Here is a 25618-nt window from a genome sequence, read left to right as displayed (position 1 = left end):
AATATTAGCAAATTTATTTGGAATTTTAAGATGGTAACTCATGAGGAATAAAGATGGGGACATACAGTCAACAAACAATGCTTGCCTGGTCATCTTTGAGATATCAATTCATTCATCACATGAATCATAAGAGGCACTACAAATTTCATACTAATTCCTTTACAACTCCACTTTGGAATAATATTGGGAAAACATCAAATACATCACACTTGACTATCTACAGTACTTCTGTCAAGACTGCTCAAGAGGATGCCTCTCCAAATGTTTATTAGTATATGACTGGGGTTCTGTTTACATAATACTAACACTATTTTGTTCTGATAATTCTCTTCCACAATGACAAAAACCCATTGGGCCTTAAATATTATATTCTGAAACCTTTCTGGAATTCTCAGTATGCCTATTTATTTGGTGCCAAGGAACCACTGAATTCCTTTGTAAATTACAGAAATATCACAAAGGTTCCCAATGCCCATGGCTCTCAAGAGTCCAATGTGCTTTACGAGTCCCTTCTGATGACAGATCAGGTTCAAATCACCAGTGCATTAGGGTAAAGCTATGGCCAAAGGTCTCATCCTAAAGAGGGACTAATTTGGGGGGGGGGGGGGGGGGTGTCAAAGAATCACAAAAAGTTACAGAAAAAAAGGAAATTTAAAATTTGTGCCATTTGACTATCTTTTCTTATAAAACACAACTAAACTGCCCCCCCCCCCAATGACAGTTCAAACCTCAATTTAAAAAGATTTTCTGAAAACTTGTCTAAAAATATATTCAGCTCGGATTTAAGCGGGGGCACCTGGGTAGCTCAGTGGATTGAGAGCCAGGCCTAGAGACGGGAGGTCCTAGGTTCAAATCTGGCCTCAGACACTTCCTAGCTGTGTGACCCTGGGCAAGTAAGTCACTTAACTCCCATTGCATAGCCCTTACCACTCTTCTGCCTTGGAGCCAATACACAGTATTGACTCTAAGACGGAAGGTAAGGGTTCAAAAAAATAAATTAATTAAAAAAAAAATATATATATATATATATATTCAGCTGGGATTTAAGAAATGTTCTGACTGCAGGTTCACCTGGTTGATCTTTTCTTTCAATGTATCAAATTCCCCAAAAAGTCTGTTTAAAAATTCCTGACTGTTTATTAATGTCACTTACCTTAAGTAGTTCATACATATAAAACCGGATATCAAAGTCTGTAAGGATCTGGTATAGTTGCTGAAATAAAGTATGGGGGGGAAAAGTGTCAGTTTAATCATAATGTGTTTTGTATTCCTCCACTGTTTGTTATTTCCTACATCACATCTCTTTAGGGACAACATCCCTATAAGATTTATCATCAGAATCTAAAGACATTCCAGGGAAATTAGAAACCAATAGTGAAAAGCTAATATATTCCACAACTTTTTGAGAAGAGGGAGAGAATATAAAGTTCAGGGGAGAAAAAGATAATAAGCTACGAGGGTCATTTAGGACTCTATCATTACTCTTTCTACAATCTTTTCCTTGTGAAACACAAAGGTAGCTTGGACCCCCCAAAACAACAACAGCTCAAACCACAATTTTAAGATGATTTTCTGAAAATTTGTCTCAAAACATATTCAGCTGGGATTTAAGAAATGTTCTCCTTCCTTGTATCAGTTCCCCCTAAAAATCTGTTAAAAATTCCTGTTTATGAATGGAGTCTTTCAACAAATGTAATGATCAAAAGCTGCCTTCCAAGACAATATTAAAAATGACACCTGCCACCTCATTCTCCCAGCCACCAAACTAGCCCTATGTTGCACCACAATTCAAGAAAATCCACAATTAGTTGCTCAGTTGATACTTAATTCTTGAAGACGCATCACTAGCTTACTTGGAACTGTTTTAACAAGCTGGGGAAATTATTTGAAAAAAAGATACAAAAAGTTGGGGCTGCTTTTAGGATTATGATAGACGAGGCACTGGAGTGCCAAGAGTTGATCAAGTAAGGCACTCTTTTCTCCTACTCAAATCATTCTCTAGAGGGAAAGAGATGCTTAAGTGGCTGTTTTTAAGAACTGAAGTTGAATACAACTATTCCAGGCAGAAAAGGGTTTCAAAGAGGAGGTTCCAGAAAGATTAAATGGTCACAGGCTAATAGGACATAAAAAACGAAAATCATCCTAAATGACGATCCATCTGACACACCTCTACCTACAATAAAAAATAAATTGATTCCAGGTTCCCAATAGGACTTTTACTCCTTTAAATGCTGTTAGACAGCTGAAGAATTGATTCATTCTAGTTATTATATAACAGTCATTAACACTATTCTTTCTGCTATCTCATTACTCAAAATGAGACCTTCCCTGAAGGACCAGAGGAGCAGGCAGAAGAATACATTTTTAGACAGATAATGCAGCTTTGTTTCCCTAGCCTATACTATTTGTTAGAGGGGTGAGCTTTATTGAGGAAACCAAGTTTTTGCATTTATAATTGAAAAGCAAAAAAGGGTACAAAAATACCCATATTATTCAAAAATGGAAAGGAAACAGGTTCAGAAGGGGACACAAATAAGGCAATTTTGCTACTGCCTTGTTACATTTAATCTACATTTAAAAAAACAACCTAAGTTCAGTTTCTTATAAATCCTCTTTTTTGCTTTGTATACTGAAAGTGTTGATGATTAAGTTTGTAATGAAGTTTTAAAAAGTGGAATTATTTCCTACGCCATAATTCTCTTAGGCTTAGCATTTCACCTATTAACCTTGTTCTGCTCCATTCTTCACACAGAAATATGCCATAGGTATTAGGAAGTCACTCCAATTATATTAGCAACTATTTTCTCCAAGTATTAAATCTCTATCAAACTTTATGCTAAGAATCTCTCAATGTCTTTTTGTAAAATAAGCATATATTCCATCAAAGCTTAGTGAAATATTTTTATTAAGGACAAATGTCCACTGAAGACATGTTGGGTTCAAAAAATTCTACCTGAAGGAAATGAAATTCACATCAGTACAGTGGAGGTGACTATTGAACCTCTCCAATCCTAGAGCTCTGCACCTCAGTAAAGCCTGCAGAAGTATCAAGTAGAAAGTACAAGGTTGTTACTATCTCTGCCTAAGACAGCATAGTATAAGTCCTTATCCCCAATCTGTCACTATACCGTGGGATTCCAAATTTTTGCTCTTCCATAAAATCATCTCTACCAAGAATCTGGATAAATGGTACAAATTCTAAGATTAAATGCCTCAGTCTGTCAATATATTTAGATCTATACTAATTTGTGTTTTACAAAACACAAGGTGACTGCAATTTTGCTTATCCTCCATATAACAATATTAATACTAACATTTATATAGCCCCTCTGATAAGCCAGGCACTATGTAAAGTTCTTTAAAAATCTATCATTTGACCCTCACAACCTTATGAAATGGATACTATTATTATTCTCATTTTACAGGTGAAGCAAGGAGAAGTTAGGTGATTTGCTCAGGGTCATACACTTAGAAAACATTTGAGGCCACATTTGAACTCTGACTCTAGGCCCAGGCTCTATCCACTGTACCACTCACTGTAGAAAGTATGCTTATAAGAGTAGCAAATTCCTTAACTTAGTATTCAGATGATAAGTTTTCCTAGCCCACTCGGTCTTATGTGAGCCTACCATACTCCTGTCACATATCCCTATAGGCTCAGTGTCCCCCCCAAACTCCCTGATTTCCTATCTGTGTAGGTTATTCTTCCTGTGCCCCATCTCCTTTCCACATAGCCATTTATCAAGCCCAATCTCCAATTTCAACATCCCAGCCAAACGCAGCCACAAGTCTTCTGTCTTCGCTTTGACTTGCTAAAGCAATTCATGTCCTGCATCAGTGATTTGGCCCTCATCATATACTAAGGTTTTCACATGTATGTCATGTCACTAATCCCTCCCAGTGCCTCATATATCTTGGCAGCTTTTCATGATACTGCTCTCTCCTAGTTCTCTTCTGTCTAACCAATCCTTCTCAGGATCCCATCTCCAAGGTTCTATCCTGGGCCCTCTGATCTTCTTCATCACTCTTTTGCTTGGTGATTGGCTACCAGGGATTCACTTATCATCTCTACCCAGAATGATTCTAAGATCGAGTCATCTAACCCTAACTCCCAGTCTTGTTAACACCAACTGCTTAGTGGTTATCTTGAATAGGATGTCTCGTGGATCCCCACAAGCCTTCCCTCTAACTTTCCCATTACTGTTGAGGGGACCCAGTTTGTTGGCCTCACAACCTAGATGTCATTCTCTCACCCCCTCACATCCAACCTGTTGCCAAGTCTCGGTTAAATCTATCTCCACCACCACTGTTCCTTGCCTCCTATTCCTCTACCATGCCCCTGGTGCAGGCCCTTGTGGCCACATTCCTGGACTGTTGTGATACAGCTTGTTGGTGGGTCTGTGTCATGTCCACAAGTCTGACTGGTGCCCACCAACTCTACCTCTTACCTCCCAGATCAAAGCCCTTCATCACCTGTCCTCCTCCCACCTTCCCAGTCTTCTGACAGCTTAATACCCTCTGCACACTTCTTGATAGTGACATTGGCTTCTTTGCTGCTCCTCACATGGGATAGTCCCAACTCCATGCGCTCTCATGGACTATTTTCCATGTGTGGAATTCTCTCTCCTTCCTTATCTCCACCTCATGGCTTCCCTAGTGTCCCATTCATATCTTACAAGAAGCCTTTCCCAGCTCCCCTTCATGCTACTCTGCTTATTATCTGCAATTCATTTGCAGATTATTATCTGCAATAATCTGCAATATTGCAGATTATTATCTGAATTGCATTTGTACATGGCTACTTGCATGTTCTTGAGCTCCAAAATAGCAAAGACCGCCTTCTACCTTTCTTTTTATCTATGCACTTGGCACAGTGCCTGGCATACCAGTAGCAGTTCTTAACATTTGCTGATGATGGCTGATGCTCAGGGGGTCAACAGAAATAATAGCATTCTATACTATGACCAATACCACATAATTAGAAAAGGAAATGACTTTTTATTTTTAGATTTAAGAAATTTAAATGTCTTCATTTTAAGAGACGATTGAAGATGAAAATGAAAGTAAAAAAATACATCTAGGACAGACACTGCAGTCATATAGAAGGGCCTGAAACTGAAAAGAAGTTAAGACAGTAGGCTGTATTGCTGTTGGAGAAATTGCACTAGATGAACCCTGAAATAAAAGTCTATTTTTAAATATACTTGAAATATTCTTGTAGTTATATGACTGAAAAATTATATTCTAACAATAATAACTGGTAGTCATAAAAAAGGCAATGGAAAAACATCTTTTCTACCAAAGATGAGTGACACATAAGAAATGGCATAATATACATTATCCAAGAGATATATGGACAGGCCAAGGACAGGACAGCCTGTGTACTACATGAGCACTCACAAGCTGTACTATTTAACGAAAGCCCCAATCATGTTTAATAGGTACCCCTTTTCCCCAGGTTTATGAGAGAGTATGGCCAAGAGATGCACAGGATGAGACTTTGTGGATGGGTTGCAATCTGTTCTGAGGGAAGGAATAGTTATACCAATAATGTCACTGGACCTTTGAAGTCCAGGGTTTATCAGCCTTCAGCATTCCTAAGTATACATATCAAATGCCAGATATTAATGGATACTCCAATAAAATAAATTACAATACAGCATAGAGAATGTTCATTTGTGGAGAGAAGATATCTGTTTCTATTCGAGTTTGATACCACTCATCAAAAAGAACTATCATGGACAAAACAAAGCCTGTTAATTTCTATCAAGATATAATTAGCAGAACCAGTGACTGACATTTCCAGATTCTGGCCTAGCATATTTTAAGGTTAATTTTGTACCAGTTGCATTATGTATGTCACATTACCTTTCTGATAAACCAGTAGCCAAAAATCTTGCCCCTACATTGTAAATAAGTGACTATAAAACTCTAGAGCCAGATAGTCATCCATATCTGTAAAGATTCATCAGCAATCTTTCCAAATGTTTCAACTTTCTTTGAAAGTTAATCATTAGAGGGGCAGCTGGGTGGCTCAGTGGATTGAGAGCCAGGTCTAGAGATGGGAGGTCCTAGGTTCAAATCTGGCCTCAGACACTCCCTAGCTGTGTGACCCTGGGCAAGTCACTTAACTCCCACTGCCTAGCCCTTGCTGCTTTTCTGCCTTGGGACCAGAAAACAGTATTGATTCCAAGATGGAAAGTAAGCTTTAAAAAAGAAAAAAGAAAAAAAAAGGTTAATCACCATTCTAGTTGAGGGAAAGCCATATTGTACTTAGCAAGATTTCTATCAAAAAATGTAATGGAAGGCTCTAGGAAGGGTCCCTGTCTACATAAGCCATACAGGCAGCCCTGGGTCCCAGCCTTCCCCTATGTCAGGGTTCATCACAGCCCAAACTCAAACCTTCTCCAGAGCTACAACTTGCAGTGACCATATTCTGGAATCAATTTGGGAACACCTTACAAATGTATCAGAAGTGAAGGCAGGCAAAAGCTCCTCCTATATATACAAATATGCAAATCCTGGGCAAGTCAGACCTGGACATACCCAGGTAGGAATAATATCCCTTTGGGGCCTACTGGAAACACCTTAGGAGGTAAACTCTCACTCACTAGCCTCTATCAATTACTCAAAGGACTTTCTTCTCCTATAAATATTAAGTAAAATGTTTCAAACAACTTCAGCATAATATTTAGATTTTAAAACAATATTAAATAAAACAAAATCTCATAACTTCTCTAATTCCTCTGCCTTTTCAGATAAGGATAATTTCAGATATAAAAAGGAAATAAATAGTAAAAAGATTATAGAAAACCAAATATATGTACCATCTCAGCCATGGTCTTTGTCACTACAAATATGTTCTGTACCCTTAGGAAGTTTTAATTAGGAAAACTGATCTGTCATCACTAAACAGGGAGTTCCCAATGTTATTCCATTCTGCTAACCAGCTGTGAGGGAGCATTTATCAACCCCACACAAAAGGAGGTAAAACAATGGTAAAGCCCTTGGTGGAGACATAGAAGTTATGTTTCATTGAAATTTTAGAAGGCAAGGGCTTCTGTCTCAAACAAAACATGTTTGTACTTCAAAAAAGGCATTGCCAAAGGAGAAAAATAAAAGAACAGGATATAAAATTGGATACATGCTCTTTACAAGTCAAAAAACTGTTCTTGCTCGCTTTCTTGGAAAGTCTGGGAAAAGGATCAATTAAGGAAATATATTGATCCAAACATAGGCCACACTTCCCCCACTTAAATCCAGTTTGTATGTGACCTGCCACTGTGATCTTATGCAACTGAAATTGACAGTTGATTCTCAAAGCTACTTATACTAAAAATGGAAAGAAAAGTAGTGATTTAGGAATAGAACTTTATTTGAATGTGTAAAAAACATAAAAAACACATGTGGTAGTTTTGTATTTTTCAAAGTATGCCCAACTATCACCTATCAAACATGCCTCATTTTAGAGGCAGAGAAATTGGGTCCACCCAGCCTAACAAGTGTTATGGGGAGTAAGAAGGGACAGGAGTCCTAAAAGAAAAGGAGTCTTTCTATTGGTCTCTGGTTATGTGTGTAGTGAAAGGGTAAGATGAGAGAGAAAGAAACGTGGATACAAAATTTGACTGGTTTGGAAGCCTAGCTCTTCTACTTACAAGATGAATGACCTTCACAAACAAATTGTTACTCCTTTCTCAGCTACTTTCCTCCCATGTAAAGAAGGACTGGAATTAGAGCTTGTTTCTCTCAGGGTCTAACTTTCACCAAGAAATCACTCATTTTAGTAGCCCCTTTAAGATTTGCTAAGTTCTTTCCATACAGCCCTGTGAGGCATGAATTGCCCAAATTTTGCAGATGAGGAAACTGAGGCCTAGACATTAGGTTACTTGCCAATAGTCACAATTAAGCCTCTGGGAAGTTCACATCCTGATGTCCTGACTCTCAGTCTGGTATTCTGCTCCCTAGGCTACATTAACTCTACATCTGATATTATACAGAGGTGCCAAAGTTCTGTACTCCTTTTCTTATAATTATCAAATACCAGCTTTCCATGTTTATTTCAGAGGCTCACTAATGCCAGGGCCTCCTTGGAAGTCATGATTAACCCTAAGAGGATCCTCAACAAATGTCAGGTTTTCACATCTATAACCCTGGTTTAAGTCTTCAAATGGAAGAAATCTCAATTTGATTCATAGACTCATGCTCAGGAGTTTCCCTCAATCAGAAATGCAGGCCCAGAATGGCCAAGGAATAGATCCTAAGTTTAGGAGTTTTTCTCTGTTCTGTGTCTACCCACTGGCAAATTCACAAACAGTACACAGCGCACGAGTACATGCATATGTGCGTTCTCACACACTCACACACACACGCACGCACACGCACCCATGGTCCTATGGTCCTTGGGAGAATTAGAATACAGTAGAATTACAGCTGGAATTATTATATTTAACACATATATAGTCCAAAGAAAAAAGTAACTCCCTGGTCAATATTTCTGCTAACTTAAGTGTCCAAATGTAAAGTCTTCCACCATCCATCTTATACCATCCATCTTAATAATCTTACAATTGAAATGTTTCTTGATCTAATGACAGAGATTAAGAAATTTTAGATAATACAACTTGGAATCTTGACCATGTTTTAGAGTATAACTAGTTAATATAAAATTTAATAAGTGAGATCTACTACAAAATATCCTCAAAATGTCTCTTTTCCTTAAAATCCTTTAAAGAAATCCCAAGGGTAATACTATAGCTATTGAAAACCTGTTATTAATTTGTTCTACACTTGGGCTAACTTTATTCAAATCATTGTGGCTATCATTATCATAAGCCACATAAAAGATCTGACTGGGATGTAAAGCTGACATGTGGCCTAGGCACCAACAGTGAGTGAAAAGCATGAAAACCATTTAATTCAGTGGGTCCATTATGCAACAGTGTCACCCTTATGATAAAGCTTTCACATAGCTCTCCAATCATTTTTATTTCCATCTCCTCTTGTCAAATTTCCCAAAGACATGAAAAATGACTGACCAGCACTCCCACAAACCTTCTTATAACTAATAATAAAAACCAGTATTTTATTTTCTCTTAAGACTATTAAATAACCCTAAATCCCTGATGTTTTTCTATTCTTTCACTGCTTGTTTTCTGAGCCTTCCTAACAGTCTACTTTTTTCAAACTCGATAAGTTTAATAATTATTAAAATAGAGAAATACTTTCCAAGTCTAGCTCATTTAAATTCATTTTATTGCTACTTATCATACTGACCAATGCCATATAAATGCTGACATTGTCTTTAGTCTTTTTCTTCCATAAGTCTAGGCATAAGCCAAAATATCTCATGCTTTTATTGTTAGGTTTTGGTCCTTACCATATGTTTTCTCCTAATTTTATTTAATATTTTTGTTGGACAGTTTCCCCAAATTCATTTTTAGTCTTGCCTTCCAAAATATTAAGAAGCTAACTTAATAATGTTAATGGCATGTTCTGGCTTCCAGGTCATCAATAAAGACACTGAAAATAATTGTCTATGAAAATTATCCCTGCAGGACCACCTGATGCATCTCAAGCTGACAGTGCAACACTGGTAGTTTTCGGATGTAGTTTTTAAGTAAGTTGTTTAACCATTTAAGAATGGGGCAAAATCAGATGTCTGTCTGATAGACAGGTGATTTCTAGGTGATAATCAGCATTAAAAGAAAAATTAATTTGTAAACATTCCTATTAACCCATATGCTTAATTATAAATAAATTATAGTCATTTTCCATAGGTTCTCTGAATTTTAATCCTGTTTTCTTTGATTAAACCATGCTGAAATTAATTGTTTAAATATGATTTGAGAATAGGAAGTAGAAGAAAATACCACTTCACCCTAAAGGTGAAGAGCCCCTAGAGAATTCCAGGCCTAGTTTCTTAAATCTTCTGTTAAAAGAGGAAGCTATGAAATCTCAAAACTAGCCAAGTGTCTTAGAAGCCCTCAATTAATTATCTTGTCAACTTGAAAGAATAGGGTGATTTATAAGCCATGAAATTCTGGGGTGAACATTTCATCTGCTAGATGAATGAGATCCCAGTAAGAAGCCAGACAGTTGTTTGTGGCATCTTAATAATGGAAGAGTGCAGTACAAAATCCCTGTTAGGTCTATCTTTTAAATGTATTCATTAAAAGGCTTAGTATCACTAAATGGATATATGTATACACAAACACTGTGAATAGATAATGAACTGGACCCAAGATTAAATGGGAGAAAAATGGGCTAGACTGTCTTTGGGAAGTTCTACAATGTTTATATTGACCCTAAGCTTCTCTCAGGAAAAAAAGAAGAATTATTATTTCTAAGACCAGTATTTTTCTAGTGATGGGATATATTTAGGAGTAAATGGAATAGGGGCAGTTAAGAGACTCAGTGGATTGAGTTAGGCTTGTATTGATTCTAAGATGGAAGGTAAGGGTTAAAAAAAACAACAATATTCTTCCAGTGATGACATATATTTAAGAATAACTGAAGAGTCAAGCCTAGAGACAGGTCTTAGGTTCATATCTGGCCTCAGATACTTCCTAGCTATATGATCCCAAACAAGTCACTTAACCCCAATTGTCCAGCCCTTACTACTCTTCCTCCTTGCAACCAATACGTTGTATTATAAGGATTTAAAAAAAAAAAAGGCAAATAGAATATCAGTTTAAAAATTTACAGCTGTAAGTCAACCAAGAGTCCATTATCTCTTATTTGGTGGGCATCAAGCAGACTGCTACATAGTATCAACAAAAAATTACACAGGAGAAGTATTAAGGCTAAGAACCAGAAAATGAAGTGGCCTAGTCATGGAGCAAGAGAGAAAATCCAATTCTTAACTAGCAGCTGACCCACCATGAGCTATGCAATCTTAAGAGACTTCAGAAAATGTTTCCATGATGTCAGGTGGAGCCCTTCTCTCTAGAAGCCTTGTATAAAAATATGGTTAATGATTGTCATAGCACCTGAAATGGTATGACCTGGCTGAGATCTGCATCTCCAAAGCATCCACCAAGTGGAAATAAGAAAGCTCAAGGGCCGAAGCAACAATAAAGCCTTGTTCTTTCATATTCCCACTCACATAATATGTCGAAAACTTCCAGACACCTGGGTTATTCATACTGTAAAATGGGATCAACCATAAAGCAGTAAGAATACTATAAGATTCCTCTAAGGAAGAAAGGGGAAGGGTAGCAGGGAGCCCATTACTTTGGAGGAAATGTTTACTACTGATTTTTTCACATTTACAAAACAATCATAAATAGAAAAGCTTGCCATATCTGGAAAAAGTTACATTGTATATTACGTGAAATTTATGAAAAAGATCAATATTTGGGGGTAGTTAGGTAGTTCAGTGGATAGTCAGGTCTAGAGTAGGGAGACCTGGTTTCAAATCTGGCCTCAGACAATTCCTAGCCATGTGACCCCATGCCTTTACCACTCTTCTCGCTTAGAACCTATACTTAGTATTTTAGATTCTAAGACAGAAAGTTTTGTTTGTTTGTCTTAAGGTTAATACATGGGGTTTACTTTTTATTATTCTTAACTCACCTTACAGAGATGACTATACTAAGGAAAACTTAATGAAAGGGCTAAATTCTTCTATTCCAACCAGAAATCAACATTTCCAATAAATATGAAGGTCATTCTTGGTCCCCTTTTCAATCATGGCAACTACAACAAAACCGAACCCTCATATTCATGATTAGCAAAGTAAACTCATTTCAATCACTTATAATTTTGCCATTTAGCTCTAAAAACTGAGGCTTCCCTTTTGTCCCCCAAGAAAGTTCTACAAGGAACTTCTAAGAGTTCTAGGCTGCTCCAGACTTGTGATTTCATGGGCTTAAGCAAGTCTCCTGTGTAGAAACTCCCAGGCTAATGCATATCAGCAAACTAGATCTCAGAGAGTGGACTGGGGCACTGTGAAGTAGGTGTCCATCAGAAGCAGGCCACAGATCCAAGCCTTAATTTCTCTATGCCATACTGTCTTAATAACAGCTGATTATACAAAATGTCATCACCAAGAGGCATGTGTTTGAGACAACTTCCATATTCTTGTCTAAACACACAATAGCAGGGTTTTATAGTATGAATAAACCCAAAAGCCCATCAACATACAAATTTCCTAACTTCCAAATGCTTAAAATTGGGGCCTAAAGGAAGACATTCTAAATACACACACATCTAAATGCATGAATAACTGCTTGAAGCTCAAAACATAACATAACATATTCTAATAAAAAATGAGCTCTGTGTCAGTCCTTTTATTATCATCATACCAAACTAGCCCCACAGGATTTTTGTACAAATCAAAGCTGCATCTCTATCAACAACTTGGCCAGAAATAGACCACCAGAGCAGAGGGATTATCTTAGACTGAAGACACAGCAAAGCAGGCAGTGCTATATTAAGAGAGTGGGAGGGGTGTGTGTAATTTTGTGAAATGTAATAACCCTTCTCATTTTTCTGCATCTTCTAACTACTTTCAGTGGTTACCAGAAGGAACAATTGGCCTATTTCTGATTTATTTGTTATCTCATGATGCCCTTGATCTGTTAGAAAACCATAAAATATGGCATTTCAATTTTATTATTTCCTACTATTCTCATTCCAGTATTTCTAACATTTCTTATATTTTCACATATCTAAAATCCTTCTCTCTTAACTTGTATTCCTAAGAGATAACAAAGTAAACACAGATAAATTTAGATATGTACTCACCTTAAAATCAGTATTATTGATGTATTCAAACACCAAAGCTGGAGTCTTTGACTGTAAGAGATAAAAGTGATTAAAAAAAAAAAGGTACAATTTGCTTTTACTAAATACTCCCAAGTTCCCACTTAAATTCAAAACTACAATGCTTTGGAATCACAATGAAGAGTTCATGCTATCAAGTCTTAAAATTTTTTAAATTCTGATCAGAAACTGGGCTTAGTTGGTCCAGAGTGTGCAAAGATATATAAAACCAATGTAATTTGCCTTTGGGGCCTAATTATCAGTAGTCATGCCCATTATAAATCATTTCTGTAAGTGTTATACTGTCTCTAGCTAAAGAAATCTTGAGATTCTTGTGTAAAATGAGTAAGCAGCCAAAATCTCTTGCTTAGATCCTGACGTTCATATGCCAGGTTTATTCACAATAAAGAATGGTCAACTCAGGTCAAGTTATTTCTCAACAGAAGAAAAAAAAACCCCAGAATTTGTAGTTTAGAGGAAGAGAAGAAAAGAAGGCAGTCATGAGAAATTTTAAAGTTTGTGTTTTATCTAGACAGAATGGGCAGCAGGCAGCTAGGGATTTTGACTACCTATGAGTCCAGAAAAGACCCCAGTCTATATAGCCCCTTAACCAGTCCAACAAACAGTGGTAGCAAAAACTAACAGAGATGGATTCACCACTAACACCCCCATCATCATCAAGTCTAGCTCTTCCTTTTCTACCACCTGGAGGCTCTGGGAGCTGACCAGTACTTTCTTAGCTATCTGAATTGCAATGGTCAAGAGCTATAGGGCCCAAAGGAAACATGCTTCCTGAGCAATCAGGGAGACAGGAATATCTTGAGGATCCTGTTTCCCTTTCAGTTAGGCCCATAGTAATGGCCCCTATTAAGGATGAATAGCATGCAAGTATACTCTCTGGCATTCTGCATATGGTTAAGAGCAACTAAGATGTGCCCATAGGGAAACGAAATAAGGTATAGTTTAAATCTACACTGTGTGTCTATGTAATAGGACAACCCTAAAGAAGGAGATGATTTCTGAGAAGTATTAGAATCAGGCACTAATAGTGACCATTCTCTCAGGGGGACAGCTCTAACTAAAACAGTCCCAGGTATACATGCTGCCATTTAAATTTTCTAAGCTCCAAAAAGGCAAGTACCAAATTTTATTTAATGTCTGTATCTTCCTAACGCCCAAGCACAGTGCTCTATACACAAGAGGCAAAAATCACGAATGTTTACTGGATTGAATTAGGTTTATCTTAGCAATTGTCTCAATCCTTTAAGAAAAAATGAATAGAGTCCTTAACTTGTTTAGTACACACCACAGATGAAGACTAGTAAATTTCTTCAAAGGAAATTAGATTATTATGGAAAAGGAGAAAGCAATTAGGGGTACCTCAGGAGAAATAGAAAAGAAAAAAGAGGAAGAAATGAGATGGAAGAAAGTGTGTGTGTGTAGGGGGGGGCACTTTTTTCAACCTGAACCAGTCAGTCAAAAATATTCAAAGTTAGTTATTCACTAAAGAAATTAATTAAGCTGCATTAGATCTAAAATAATTTTTTTAAAAACCTTGGGAATTTTCAGTAAGTATCTCAATTTCATCTCTAGAACACATAAACCTTGAAATATTTGCAATATGGTTATAGGAGTAAATCATTAGTATGAAGGATAGTGGTGGTATTTTTTTTCACTTAAAGGTGTTTTTAAAATAACCATGGTCTATGGAGTTCTAGAGTTGTAAGAAATATTAATGATAGGTGGTATTGTGAACTGCCACAAATCTGCCTGGATTAAAAAGTCATTCAACAGGTTAGCATGATCAGCTTCCTCAATAAAAGGTATTTTACCACTGCAATGTTCTCTTTGGTTTTTAAAATAACCATAATGGTAGGCTGGAGAGGATACCACTGAGGCAGAAGAAAGAGCATGGCTACAACCATAGTTGAAATACATTCCACTAACCTAGCAGGGACCCCAAAGCCCCTCAGGCACTTACCACCGGGTCTTTCACAGTGTCAATGAGCTTAATGATATTTGTTCCACCTCGAAGATTTTCCAGAATCTTAACCTCTCGTTTTATCTTCTTTTTCTTCACTGGCTTAAATACATAAGAGCAATTAGAAGTGAGACTCCTTTTGAAGTTAACTCTGGTTTACTTGTATCCTACACAAGAAGGCTGTGAAAAAATGTTTATCTAAACTTGAAGAAGAAGGAGATCAAATAGCTGAACCCATGAGAGTGAGTTTAAATTCAAGGCCTTTGCAACCCAGGAGTGTAGATGCCAAAACCCCTTAAACTCATCCGGTTCAGGTCAATTTGTAGATTGATCTCCCTATCTTATGGGAAATCTTCATATCTCTACAAATCTGAACTAGCAGCTGTAGTCACAGGACCTCCCCCCCACCCCCCCACTAAAACAAAAGGGTAAGCCACCTGTTCTTGCATTGGCTTATACATGAGTATTTCATCTTCCAGCAAGTTAGGCCAGTCCATTGCAATTCAATGTCAAACTTGGGTGAGTCTCAGCTGCTGGCTCCCATTTTTGCCTGTGGCCAGTCCCTTAGACTTCAGATCTAAGATCTGAAATCAGCAGCAAACCTGGTAAGCTCTTACACTGGATTCCATTTCTAAAGAAACAGATGGTGAATCAGCAAAAAAGAGATCAGCTTTTGCTATGACACTGACTGAAAACCTCTTCACATTTTGGATTCAGCAGGAAGCGGCCAGCTGAGGGGTGCGCTGATTCAAAAGGATGAGAGTCAAGACAAGCATTATTCCTGCTACACTTCCCCTTTTTTGGTGAGTGACAGATAAGGTCCCAGAACAACATGTTAAACATGACTAGAGTACAGAGCAAGCAAGGGCACATTCTCTACATGTGGCAAAAGAATATTTTCCAAAGATATGTCTGTGGGAACAACCAGCTAAGAAAGAGGCATCCATCAGCCATCCATACATCTATCTGCACAGGCAAACAGAAAGTGATGCCAACTGGCTGGCCACAATGCTTCAAAATGTGACTAAAATATTCTGATCAGTGAATTCAGTATACATAAAAACACACACATGCCAATCACATGCATCTCCTGAGGGAATATTCATAGAGGGTCATAGAGCTAGACCTGGAAAGGACCTCAAAGACCTTATGGTCTACCCCTGCTATCCCCTCATTTTACAGATCAGGAAACCTAGGTCCAGGGAAGTTGATTGACTCATTCATGGTCACACCAAGGAATAAGGATTAGAAGCAGGACCTGAACTTGGGTCCTCCAACTCTGGAGGGTCAGTGCTCTCTCCTTAGCACCCAGCTGCCTTATGGACATGTTAGCTCTATTTCACTAAACTGACAAAAAATTCACAAAAGCACCCCTCCCCCACTCCACTCAGACAGAGAAGCATCTGCCCCCAGGGATCAGAGTTTCAATGAAAAAGAGCTCCTCTCTACAAAGGCAGAGAAGGCCCAAAGATCTACAGAAAGGGGCCTTCCGCCTATAAATTATTCAGCAAATGCTAACACAACAAGCAATGCTTTTCAAAGGAAAGCAACTTGTGGAATGGTCATCTGGCAGTAGAAAAAAGTAAGGATTTTCCTAGCAATAACAGTAAAGGAAAAAAAAGATCTTTGCATATACCTTGCCAGTCTATAATATCAATAAGAGAAATACTATGCCAATCGTAAAGAATGGTCCACTGAATGAGATATTTCAGTAAGAGATAGAAATAAAAATATAGATAATGGTTTGATATTCTGAGTCTGAGGGTCACTCTGAGGTAGTCCTTGTAAAACCATCTCCAAACCCTCAATTGCTTCATAAATCCTAGCTATTATTCTATTAGTTAACAACATTTAAGGCACATATAAGGCCCCTTGGAGGAACTAGTTAAGATGAACACAAATGTTCCTTTTCCACCCAAAAGTTTTCCATGATATGAGCAAACCCATTCACTTGCTTGGCATCTCACTTTCAAATACCATCCTGGCAAATGGGAATGCCAGTTCATACCAGGAAGGCCTGGTGTGCAAGGGCAGGGATGAATTATCTTGGGTAATTACTTCGGCTTTGCTCTTTCCCTTGAGGACCATAAGTGTCATGTAGACCAAACCCAAAGCCCTTAAGCCTAAAGGCAAGTACCCTGAGAATGCAGGTACCTAATTTTTGGCCTGAATTAAGCTGTGACTCCAATCTAATCTTTGCTCAGCCCTTTAAACCTGGGAGATGTTCCAGTAGCCAAACCACAAATGAGTTCCTTGGGAATGGTAACTTTAATTTTCCAAATGGAATTGGAGAGCATGACCATAGAAGAAGTTAATGATTTTGCATTTCATTATTTTATAGAAGGTCTTATAATGGAGCAGAGGGAGCTATAAAATTACTTTTTTCTAACTCCATATCAATGAAAGACCATGCTCTGAGAAGGCACTATATAGAAGAAATGAGTTATTTTGGTTTGATTTTTTTCCCACAAAGATAAGAATTCTTCACTTCTTATCAGGATTCAACAAACCAATATATATCACACCAGTCATTTAAAGTTGAAATCACATGATAGCTTCCATGATGATCTCCTATTTCTATCCCTTAATTTTGGAAAAAAACATTTTTAAGTTGTTATTCCATGTTTGAACTTAACTCACATCAGTCCTGTGTTTAGAAAGTCTGAACCAAATCAGTTGGGCTGTTTTGATATTCTACTGTATTTTCTTCACTTAAATTTTAATGAATAAAATTGCAAACCGAAAACTCAAAAGTATCCAAATTTGAGAACTTGAAACACTGAATCTAGCTACATAAAAGAATAATATAGAACTAAGTATGCTTTAAGTACAATATGCTTAAAGAAAATACTTAATATAGAGTTTAAACTTTGTGGGAAAACTTTGAAAATGAGGAGGAAAAAAAGTTTCCTTTTCCCATCACCTGTCTGCCCCAGAGTGTTACAACCATCAAACCTCATAGCCCAAAGGCCAGCTTGACTCCTCTAGCCCTTTCCTTCCTCAATGTGAAGTTAAACATTTTAAATGAAAACTGAGACCTACCAGTAACCAAACACAAATTTAATGACAGGCTCTTAAGAAATGCAAAAGTTGAAATTCTTCAAGAAATACCAAGTAATTAATGCTGTCTGACAAATTTTAAATTGATTGGACATGTTAACAAGAGTTAAAACCCATGACCTTTCTTTTGCATTACTTAGACTGGCAAGAAAGCCTTCCACAATATAAGCCCTACTCCCTGTTTGATCTAGTCTTCTTTCCAATACCTCCACTCTCATTATAGTCACATCTGGTCTGCTACTAGCCTTCTTGGTTTAAGACAAGCCAGCTCCTACCTGAGTCTTTGCACTGGCTATCCCCCATATTTGGAATATGCAAGGCCTTAGATTCCCTAGGTAAACAGGGCAAATTGGTCAGTCATCACTGCTCTTGTTCCCTGGCTCTCTTGAAATTACTTTGTATTACTTCATCTATACTTTGTATTTCCTTCTCTGGCATACTCATTGCATACTCCTGATGAAATACAATCTGCTTGAAGGCAGGGACTGTTTCAGTTTTGCCCTTATAACCCTAACACCCAATGGTGCAGTATACATACTATGACCTAAACCAAAAGGACCTCCTTACTATGTTTAAGATACAAAGACAAAATGAACAACAGCCTATGTCCTCTGTGAACTCTGTCTAGAGTTTGGACTGAATGGGACCAGACCTGACTGCTGCTGTCACAGTCCTACTCAAACTCCTGCCACCCTAAGGGAACATCCACATGGAGGCATGAAGTAGGTAACTCAGAACTGGAACTCCAGCAGCCAGGGTATTCAAAACCAGTCGAATTACTTTTGCTCCACTACTAATGAACCATTGATTACATCACCAAGGCATTCATTTCATCACTGGCAATTGTGGAAAACAATGGCTGCCAGGATGTAGCTTCATTTCAATTAATTGTTCATTTGTTAATTGCACAAATCTAACTAGTTACATGAGGTCAAGACATTTTTAGAATTAGTGTACGAAAAACAAGTTTTTTCCTCACAATGTAAAATGCTATTTTTGAAATATGTACTAAAAAAAACAAAGAGGATTGTGATCACTCAATAACAATGGAAATGCTAAACAACCTGGGCTTGGGAAGAAACTCTGCTCCCAAAAGGCGGGGTGACTTTGGGCACAGCTTCCTCATCTGTAAGACAAGGAACTTGGGCTAGATGAGCTCCAAAGTCTTTAACCAGCTTGAGGACCCCCCAATCTTGATATTTAAGGTTGAACAGAATCAGTAAGAACTCCTCTAACTACCAAAGAAATTAACCAAGGAGAATCAATTACTTTTAAGAATCAAAATACACCCCATGTTTCATATGTGTGGCTCTGTTCTGCCAACTATCTACAAAATTTTGTTTAAAAATACCCAGGGTACTGAAATCTTGGACAATGATAGTATTAGGAAGATAAGTCATATGCTGCAATTTATAATCTTAAAGGGTTTCCTGAAGAAAATGAGTTTTTGAATAAGATTCTGCAATAGTCACAGATACATTCTGAATGTCCTTTTTTCAGGGAAATAAAAACTTTAATTTACACAGCTAGTTGACTGTATGAAAAAGAACAAGAACTTTTCACCAAGGAAAATGAAAATACAAAAAAGGCCCAGGTCAGCCTAAAAAGAGGAAGATAAGGCTGGTTGGCCTCATGTCATCCATCCCTAAAAGGGATGTCCAGGCGGGGAAGAGGGGTTCTTCCTTTAAAAGACTTTTGACTCCTATATCTCTGTAAAAAGAACAAAATTGTCCACATGCTCAGAGCTCATAGAAACACCTGTTCTGCTCTGACTGTAGTCTTAGTCAGCCAGGCTGTTAAGAAGACAATTCCCAGACAATTTTAAACAACAATTTCCTAGCCTTTATACGTCTCATTATGTTTAAAAAAAATGTTTTCCCATGTTCAGCAAGGACAATGTCTTTGTCAATGTTCTGTGGGAATACCAATTCACACAGGTGCTGCTCAATAGCTGTCAATTAAATTAAATCTAGGGCACGCCTCTCTCACCATTCCTTTATACAATTACCCCCACCTCTCTCACAGAGCTCTGAATCAAAAAACAAGGTACAAAAACCTTCTGGAATCTTCCTATGCCTTGTGGGTTGTAGGAGCTGGGTGAATTACTGGTTTTTTATAACTCTTTTAAGTTTTGGCCCACACATCCCCTCTTACTGATGATGGGGGGGGGGGGGGGGAAGGTAGCAAAAAACTTTCCACTTTATCAGTTCAGAATCCTGACACAGTCGGTTAGACTCGGCACATGACAAAACAGTTGAGAATTAAAAATCCAAACTATACAGGGGTAAAGAAACCCCAAGATCGGTACCAGTTCTTTAGAAGTCAAGTGGAACTCTGAGACCAGCCTGGATGTGTCAATCTGAGGAGAGGTTGAAATCTGGGTCTTCTTGAGGGATGATACACTGGACTGTCATCCCATTTATGAGGCACTTTACACAAGTGGCTTTTCCTACTCAGCAGATTGTCTACACTTGACCCTCTCCATTTTATAAAGGAAAATACTATTACTATCACTATTTTTACAGGTAAGGAAACAAACAAGCAAAGAAATATGTCCAGACAAGATCACCAGGATTCAACAGCCACTAAGTGCCTCAGGCAGAATTTAAACCCAGGTCTTCTTAAAAAGACAACATGCAAATGTCCCTTGCATTTCTCCCTCTCTGGGAGACCTTAGGTAAGCCCCTCCTCTCTAATTCTCAATTCTTGCATTTATATAATGAGGGCACTAGATTCCATAGCCTCTGAGTTACCTTCCCAAAATCTATGATCTCTTCACTATACAGAACACAGAAAAAATAGGCTCTGCTCTTAGGGAATTTACATTCTAGTTTGGGCTCCCCTATTTCCTGACTGTAGCAAAGTCACAGCAGGATTGTCTTAAGAAGCAGCTTTCCTCAGAGCCATAGTCAGTCATTTACTAGACTTAACTCTTCTCTAATTAATTGTCAGAATACACACACAAAAAAGAGGAAGCTCAATTCTATCTTATCTGGATATAGGAGATGTAAAAAATAAAGATTCTAATATTTTCAAGTCACTTAAATCCACTTGCATTTAGCCTGTTAAGACATAAAGTCACAAGCTTCACTAGTTTCTCAATCCTCTTGTGTGAAGAGGCATAAAATATCCTTTTTTTGTGCAATGTGCCTATGTTGATTTATGTTCATAAGGGGAAGAAGGGGATCCTGACTTCCTGCTGCCAAAACTATGATTGCCAAGAGGGTCTCATCCATCTAGCTAATGCTGCTCCCATGAACACAGCACCAATCCCTTCCACGTCAATTCTGATCCTATGTTAGGAAGCAAGAACCACTGTAGCTGGATAAACAAAGTACTAGACTAAAACCCAGCAAACTGCACTGCAGTATATATTATGTTTCTTTCAGGTACACAAAGGGGGTTCTTGGACAAGTTTGTCCACCTGTAAAAACAGTGAATAGAACTTCCACCATACTGAGCTATTCTGGGAATTAACAGCCAAGTGTTAGTTTTATTGGGGAATGAATATTATTTGCCCAGTGATGATATTACTTATATTATAAGGTGTGACTACTGAACAAAATGATTTTTTAAACTAAACATTCCTCAATCTATGGGTAAGATATGCCTGCAAACAAGTGTTCCAATCAAGGTGCCATTGGCTCAAAACACTTTTGGAAACTGAAAAATTCTCTCAAAACAAAAATCCTCAAGAGTCATGGAAATAGGCAAAAGGCATTTGGAACCAGTTCAAGTGGACGAGGATGGGTGATTTTTAGGTGGGGAACAGTATTTTCAATTAAAAAAAAAAAGCTAGAAAAATGAGGTTAATTTTTTTTTATTATGCCTGTAACTGGTTCTGCATATAATTCCAAGAGGGAGGAGTTTCAAAATTGTTTATTGTGATGGGTAAACATCCTTAGAAAAAGGGGCTATCACTCTAAAAATGATTATTTTGAAGAGGCCAACACTTATAAACACTTTTGTTTGCATTTAAGTTACTCTTGTGTTAGCACAGAGGAAAACAAGATTCCATGTATCCTGTGCTTTCCCTATTTCGGCCCAAGCACTTTTCAAACTACTCCAGTAGCAGGATGGATCACTGAGGTGAAATTGTGCAACATTCTTTCCTCAATATCCCCAGAGTAAAAACTTAGTAATACAACTCAAACAAGGATCATCATTTACAGTACTGACATGAAAAATGCTTTAATCCTATTTTTATTCTGCAAATCTATTCAAAAGGCTAATAATCAGGAAGGTACACATAATAGCTGAGCTCTGGTCATTTAATTCCTTTATTTTTCATAACTACTTGAGTAAGTCAAACTAATCTGTCACAAGCACCCATCAGATTCCAAGAGTTCTTCTGCTGTCTTTATCAAGAGATAGTTCCAAATATACTATCAACATAAGGAATTTCAGTCAAGTATGTTCATTATGGATGTGCTATACACTAATAAACTTATCACTAAGTTAGTTATATGAGTTAACATAAGAACATGCCACTATATCCTACATTTAAAATTCCAGACCCAAATTCTTGTTTTAAGAGCTCCAAATTTTTTTTGTAGGGTTAATTTTCTGTCATGAAGACAGCTACCACAGAGGCAAAACTTGATTCCAGAGGGCTCAAGTATTCTACCTTGTTGTCTAGTGTCAACTTATTCCAAATGAGTCCATTACAAACTAGCAAACATCCCCCCACACAAGAGCATGACCTCACATCACATCATCACCATAGCCAAATGAACAAGCTATGGTTCTGTGACATTTTTTCCTACCTCTGATCAGCATCAGTCAACCCTTGAATCCATCTCAATGCCAGCTGAAATTTCCTCTTACAAAACACCCATCAAACATAAATAATGCTCAAGCAAACTTTGCACAAAGAAAGGACCAGGAAATAAAGGAACCAGTGTCTGTGGGTGATCTTATTTGGCAACTAAAAAACAGGCAAGGAAATCCTATCTGAGATGTTTGCTAGGGGGACCCAGAATTTTAATATATGAGTAAAACATCTGTTCCTAAAAAGCTATATTTAGATTTTACTGTCAAAATCATTCTCCCCCCCCCAGTTTGCAATTTTTGGGTGGTAAATAGAAAATGGGATGGGAAAGATTAATGGAGGAAGATTTTTAGTTGGATGGAAAGCATAGATAAGCTCTTTTACATAATATGAAACATACCACTTCTTACTCTGGAACAAGGCAAAAGATGTTTTCCTTCTGAACTAAAACTAGGATGAAATTGTAAATCAAATTAAAAAAACCTAGATGGTGGTGTGGATAGAGCACTGGACCTGGAATTAGGAAGACTCTAGCTAGACTTCTGTCCCAGACACTTGCTAGCTACCCGATCCTGTGCCAATCATTTAACCTCCATGATCCTCAATTTCCTCAGCTGCAAAATGGGGATAAAAACAGATCAAGCCATCAGAAGGATGGTGAGATTCAAATGAGATAAGACACTTTGAAAACCTTTAAGAACTAGAGAAATATTAACTATTATAATTCTCATAGCAATCATAAGAGTACCAGCAATAAGGCACTGACTCACCTTGAGAATTTTTACAACCACTCTCTCATTGTTGGTGATGTTAATGGCCTCAAATACTTCACTATATTTTCCCCGACCAAGTTTCCGAACCAGTTGGTAATCGTCCTGATTACTGTGAAGAGCAAGAGACACATCTAAGTGACAGGCAGGAGACACATGGAGTGACAGTGCTTTGGTGTTAACTACCTCCATATTCTCTCTCTTCATCCAGATCCAGCCCTTGAAAAAGCATTTAGTCACAATTCATTCGCCCAAGGGAGTGTCAAAGCTGCCCCCCTTCCCTTAACTCTGCCCCTAAAGTCTCCCTCTATCCTACTGACCTTCACTCCACTGGGGAAAGAGGGGGGCAGAAAGAAACCCAAACTCCATCCAATTGACCCTCACCCCATTGGGAGGTGGGGAGCAGGAACCCCAACTCTATCCTACTGTCCTTCACTCCATGGATAGAAGGGGCAGAGACCCCAATTCCATCCAACTGATCCTCGATGGGAGTTAGGATGGACAGGAATCCCAACTCTAACCTACTGGCCCTCACTCCATTGGGGAGGGGGCCAGCATCTCTCCTCTGTCCAACTGCCCCTGAGCCCACGGGGATGTGCAGGGCGCCCGGCCGGTTTGCAGGAGGGAGCCCCTCCATTCTGCAGGCCCATGTATCCCCAGTATTGGCGACTCTGCAGCAGGAGCCGCCCGGTCCGCGCCCCCCCCCCCAGCACCCGGCGGGGGCTCCCTTAGCAGCTCGGTGTTGGGGCTGGGGCTGCACCCACACACCCACTCCCTCCTGGCCGGCCCCAGGCTGCGGAAGCCCCCCGCCCAGCCCAGCCCGGGGCCCGACAGCCAGCAGTGCGTGTGCTCGCCCCGCGGGGGGCCGGCCTGGAGCACATGGGCAGGCAGGCGGGCGGCCGGGGCGGCCAAGCCCGGGGCGGCGGCGGCGCTGGCTTTACCCCCAGCTCGGGACGTGCGCCTCGTAGTCCCAGTACTCGCGGCTCCTCAGGCTGTTCACCTCGGCGTAGACCCGGGCCCTGCTCCCGGCGGCCGGGCCGGGCATGGCGGGTGGAGCCGGGAGGCAGCGGGGGGCGCGGGGCGGCTGCGGCGACGAGGGCAGGGGCGGCAGCAGCAGCAGGCGGCGGGGCCGGGGTGCCGAGCGTAGGAACCCCAGCAGCGACGAGGCGGCGGCGCAGGCGAGGGCTGCGAAGGGCGGCGGAGCCAGGCCGGGGGCCGCGGGGGCGGGGGCGGGAGGCGGCGGCGGCGGGGCCGGCCTGGCCGGGCCGCCCCGGCCCTGGAGCGACCGACGGGCGGAGGGCGGGGCGGGCCGGCGGCAGCGGCGGGGACGGCGGCAGCGGCGGGGACGGCGGGAGGCGCTCGTGCCCGGCCCCGCTGCGGCTGCGGCTCCGCTCCGGCTCCGCTCCGGCTCCGCTCGCGCCCGCGCTTCTCGGTGGCTGCCGCACCGGCGGGGGCGGCCGGGAGAATGGACTGGAAGCGGCCGACCAGGAGCAGCAGCGACGGCGGCCGCGGCGACCGAGGCCAAGGAGGAGGCGGCAGCGGCGGCGGCGGCGGCAGCGGCGGCGGCGGCAGCGGAGGGAACCCGGAAAAGGGGCCGGGCTCGGCAGGAGGGGCCTCGGCCGCTGGCCCCGAGGGCCGCCCCCGCCTACAGCGCCCCCTGCAGCTCCGGAGGACGAGACGTCCGAGACGCCCGCAGGAGGACCACCCCCTCCCTAGACTCTCCTCCGGCCCCGGACCCCCGCCCCAGGCAGACCCTCTGTCTTAACTTCCTTGGTCACCCTCCACTAGACCTCCAGCCAGACCCTCCTAGCTCCCAAATGAGTCCCTCCTCCTCCTGTAGCCTCTCAATCACACCTTCCCTCCATTCTAGACTCAGTGACCATACGCTCCCTGACCGCCCCGCCCTCTCCACTGGACCTCCCCAATTGGACCTTCCCCTTCCCAATTGCATCCTCTTTTTTCTTCTAGACGCCCCCGGCCCTTAGGGCTCCAGTCTGGACCCTAGGACCGTCACTGAGTCGGCAGACATCCATTAAGTGCCCACTGGGTGCCAGGCACTGTGCCAAGCCCTAATAATGCCTAGCATGGCACTAGCCATAGCCCTCTGCTTAGACATACCAGGGGCCCTAGAAGCGGTCCAGTCCAGCTGCCTCTGAGGAGCCAAGGCACCCGGGGCACTGTGAAGGTTAAGGGTCACTACATGCCTGGGGTGCAGGTTTAAACCCTTGGACTCGGGACCGTTCTCCGCTGCTTTTCAGCCTTGGTTCCCCC

At 40.3% G+C, this 25618-nt stretch overlaps 1 protein-coding gene across 3 annotated transcripts in view; it reads right to left on the bottom strand.

Moving 5' to 3' along the window:
• Positions 1–24884, bottom strand: part of CSNK2A2 (casein kinase 2 alpha 2) — a 41228-nt gene extending 16344 nt beyond the window's left edge. For 2 of the 3 annotated variants that reach the window (XM_056811756.1, XM_056811748.1), the window contains exons 1-5: positions 24289–24527; positions 23348–23459; positions 14747–14848; positions 12748–12798; positions 1154–1213 (exon numbers count right to left, since the gene is read on the bottom strand). In XM_056811756.1, coding sequence (XP_056667734.1) covers positions 1154–1213; positions 12748–12798; positions 14747–14848; positions 23348–23459; positions 24289–24392 — 429 coding nt within the window. In that variant the 5' untranslated portion in view covers positions 24393–24527. Of the gene's footprint in view, positions 1–1153; positions 1214–12747; positions 12799–14746; positions 14849–23347; positions 23460–24288 lie in introns of all 3 variants that reach the window. The other variant, XM_056811742.1, reaches the window with a different exon arrangement.
• Positions 24885–25618: the final 734 nt, after the last annotated feature.

Source organism: Monodelphis domestica, chromosome 1 (assembly GCF_027887165.1).
Source record: "Monodelphis domestica isolate mMonDom1 chromosome 1, mMonDom1.pri, whole genome shotgun sequence".
In the NCBI taxonomy this organism is placed as follows: Eukaryota; Metazoa; Chordata; class Mammalia; order Didelphimorphia; family Didelphidae; genus Monodelphis; species Monodelphis domestica.
This window is presented reverse-complemented; position numbering and strand designations above follow the sequence as displayed.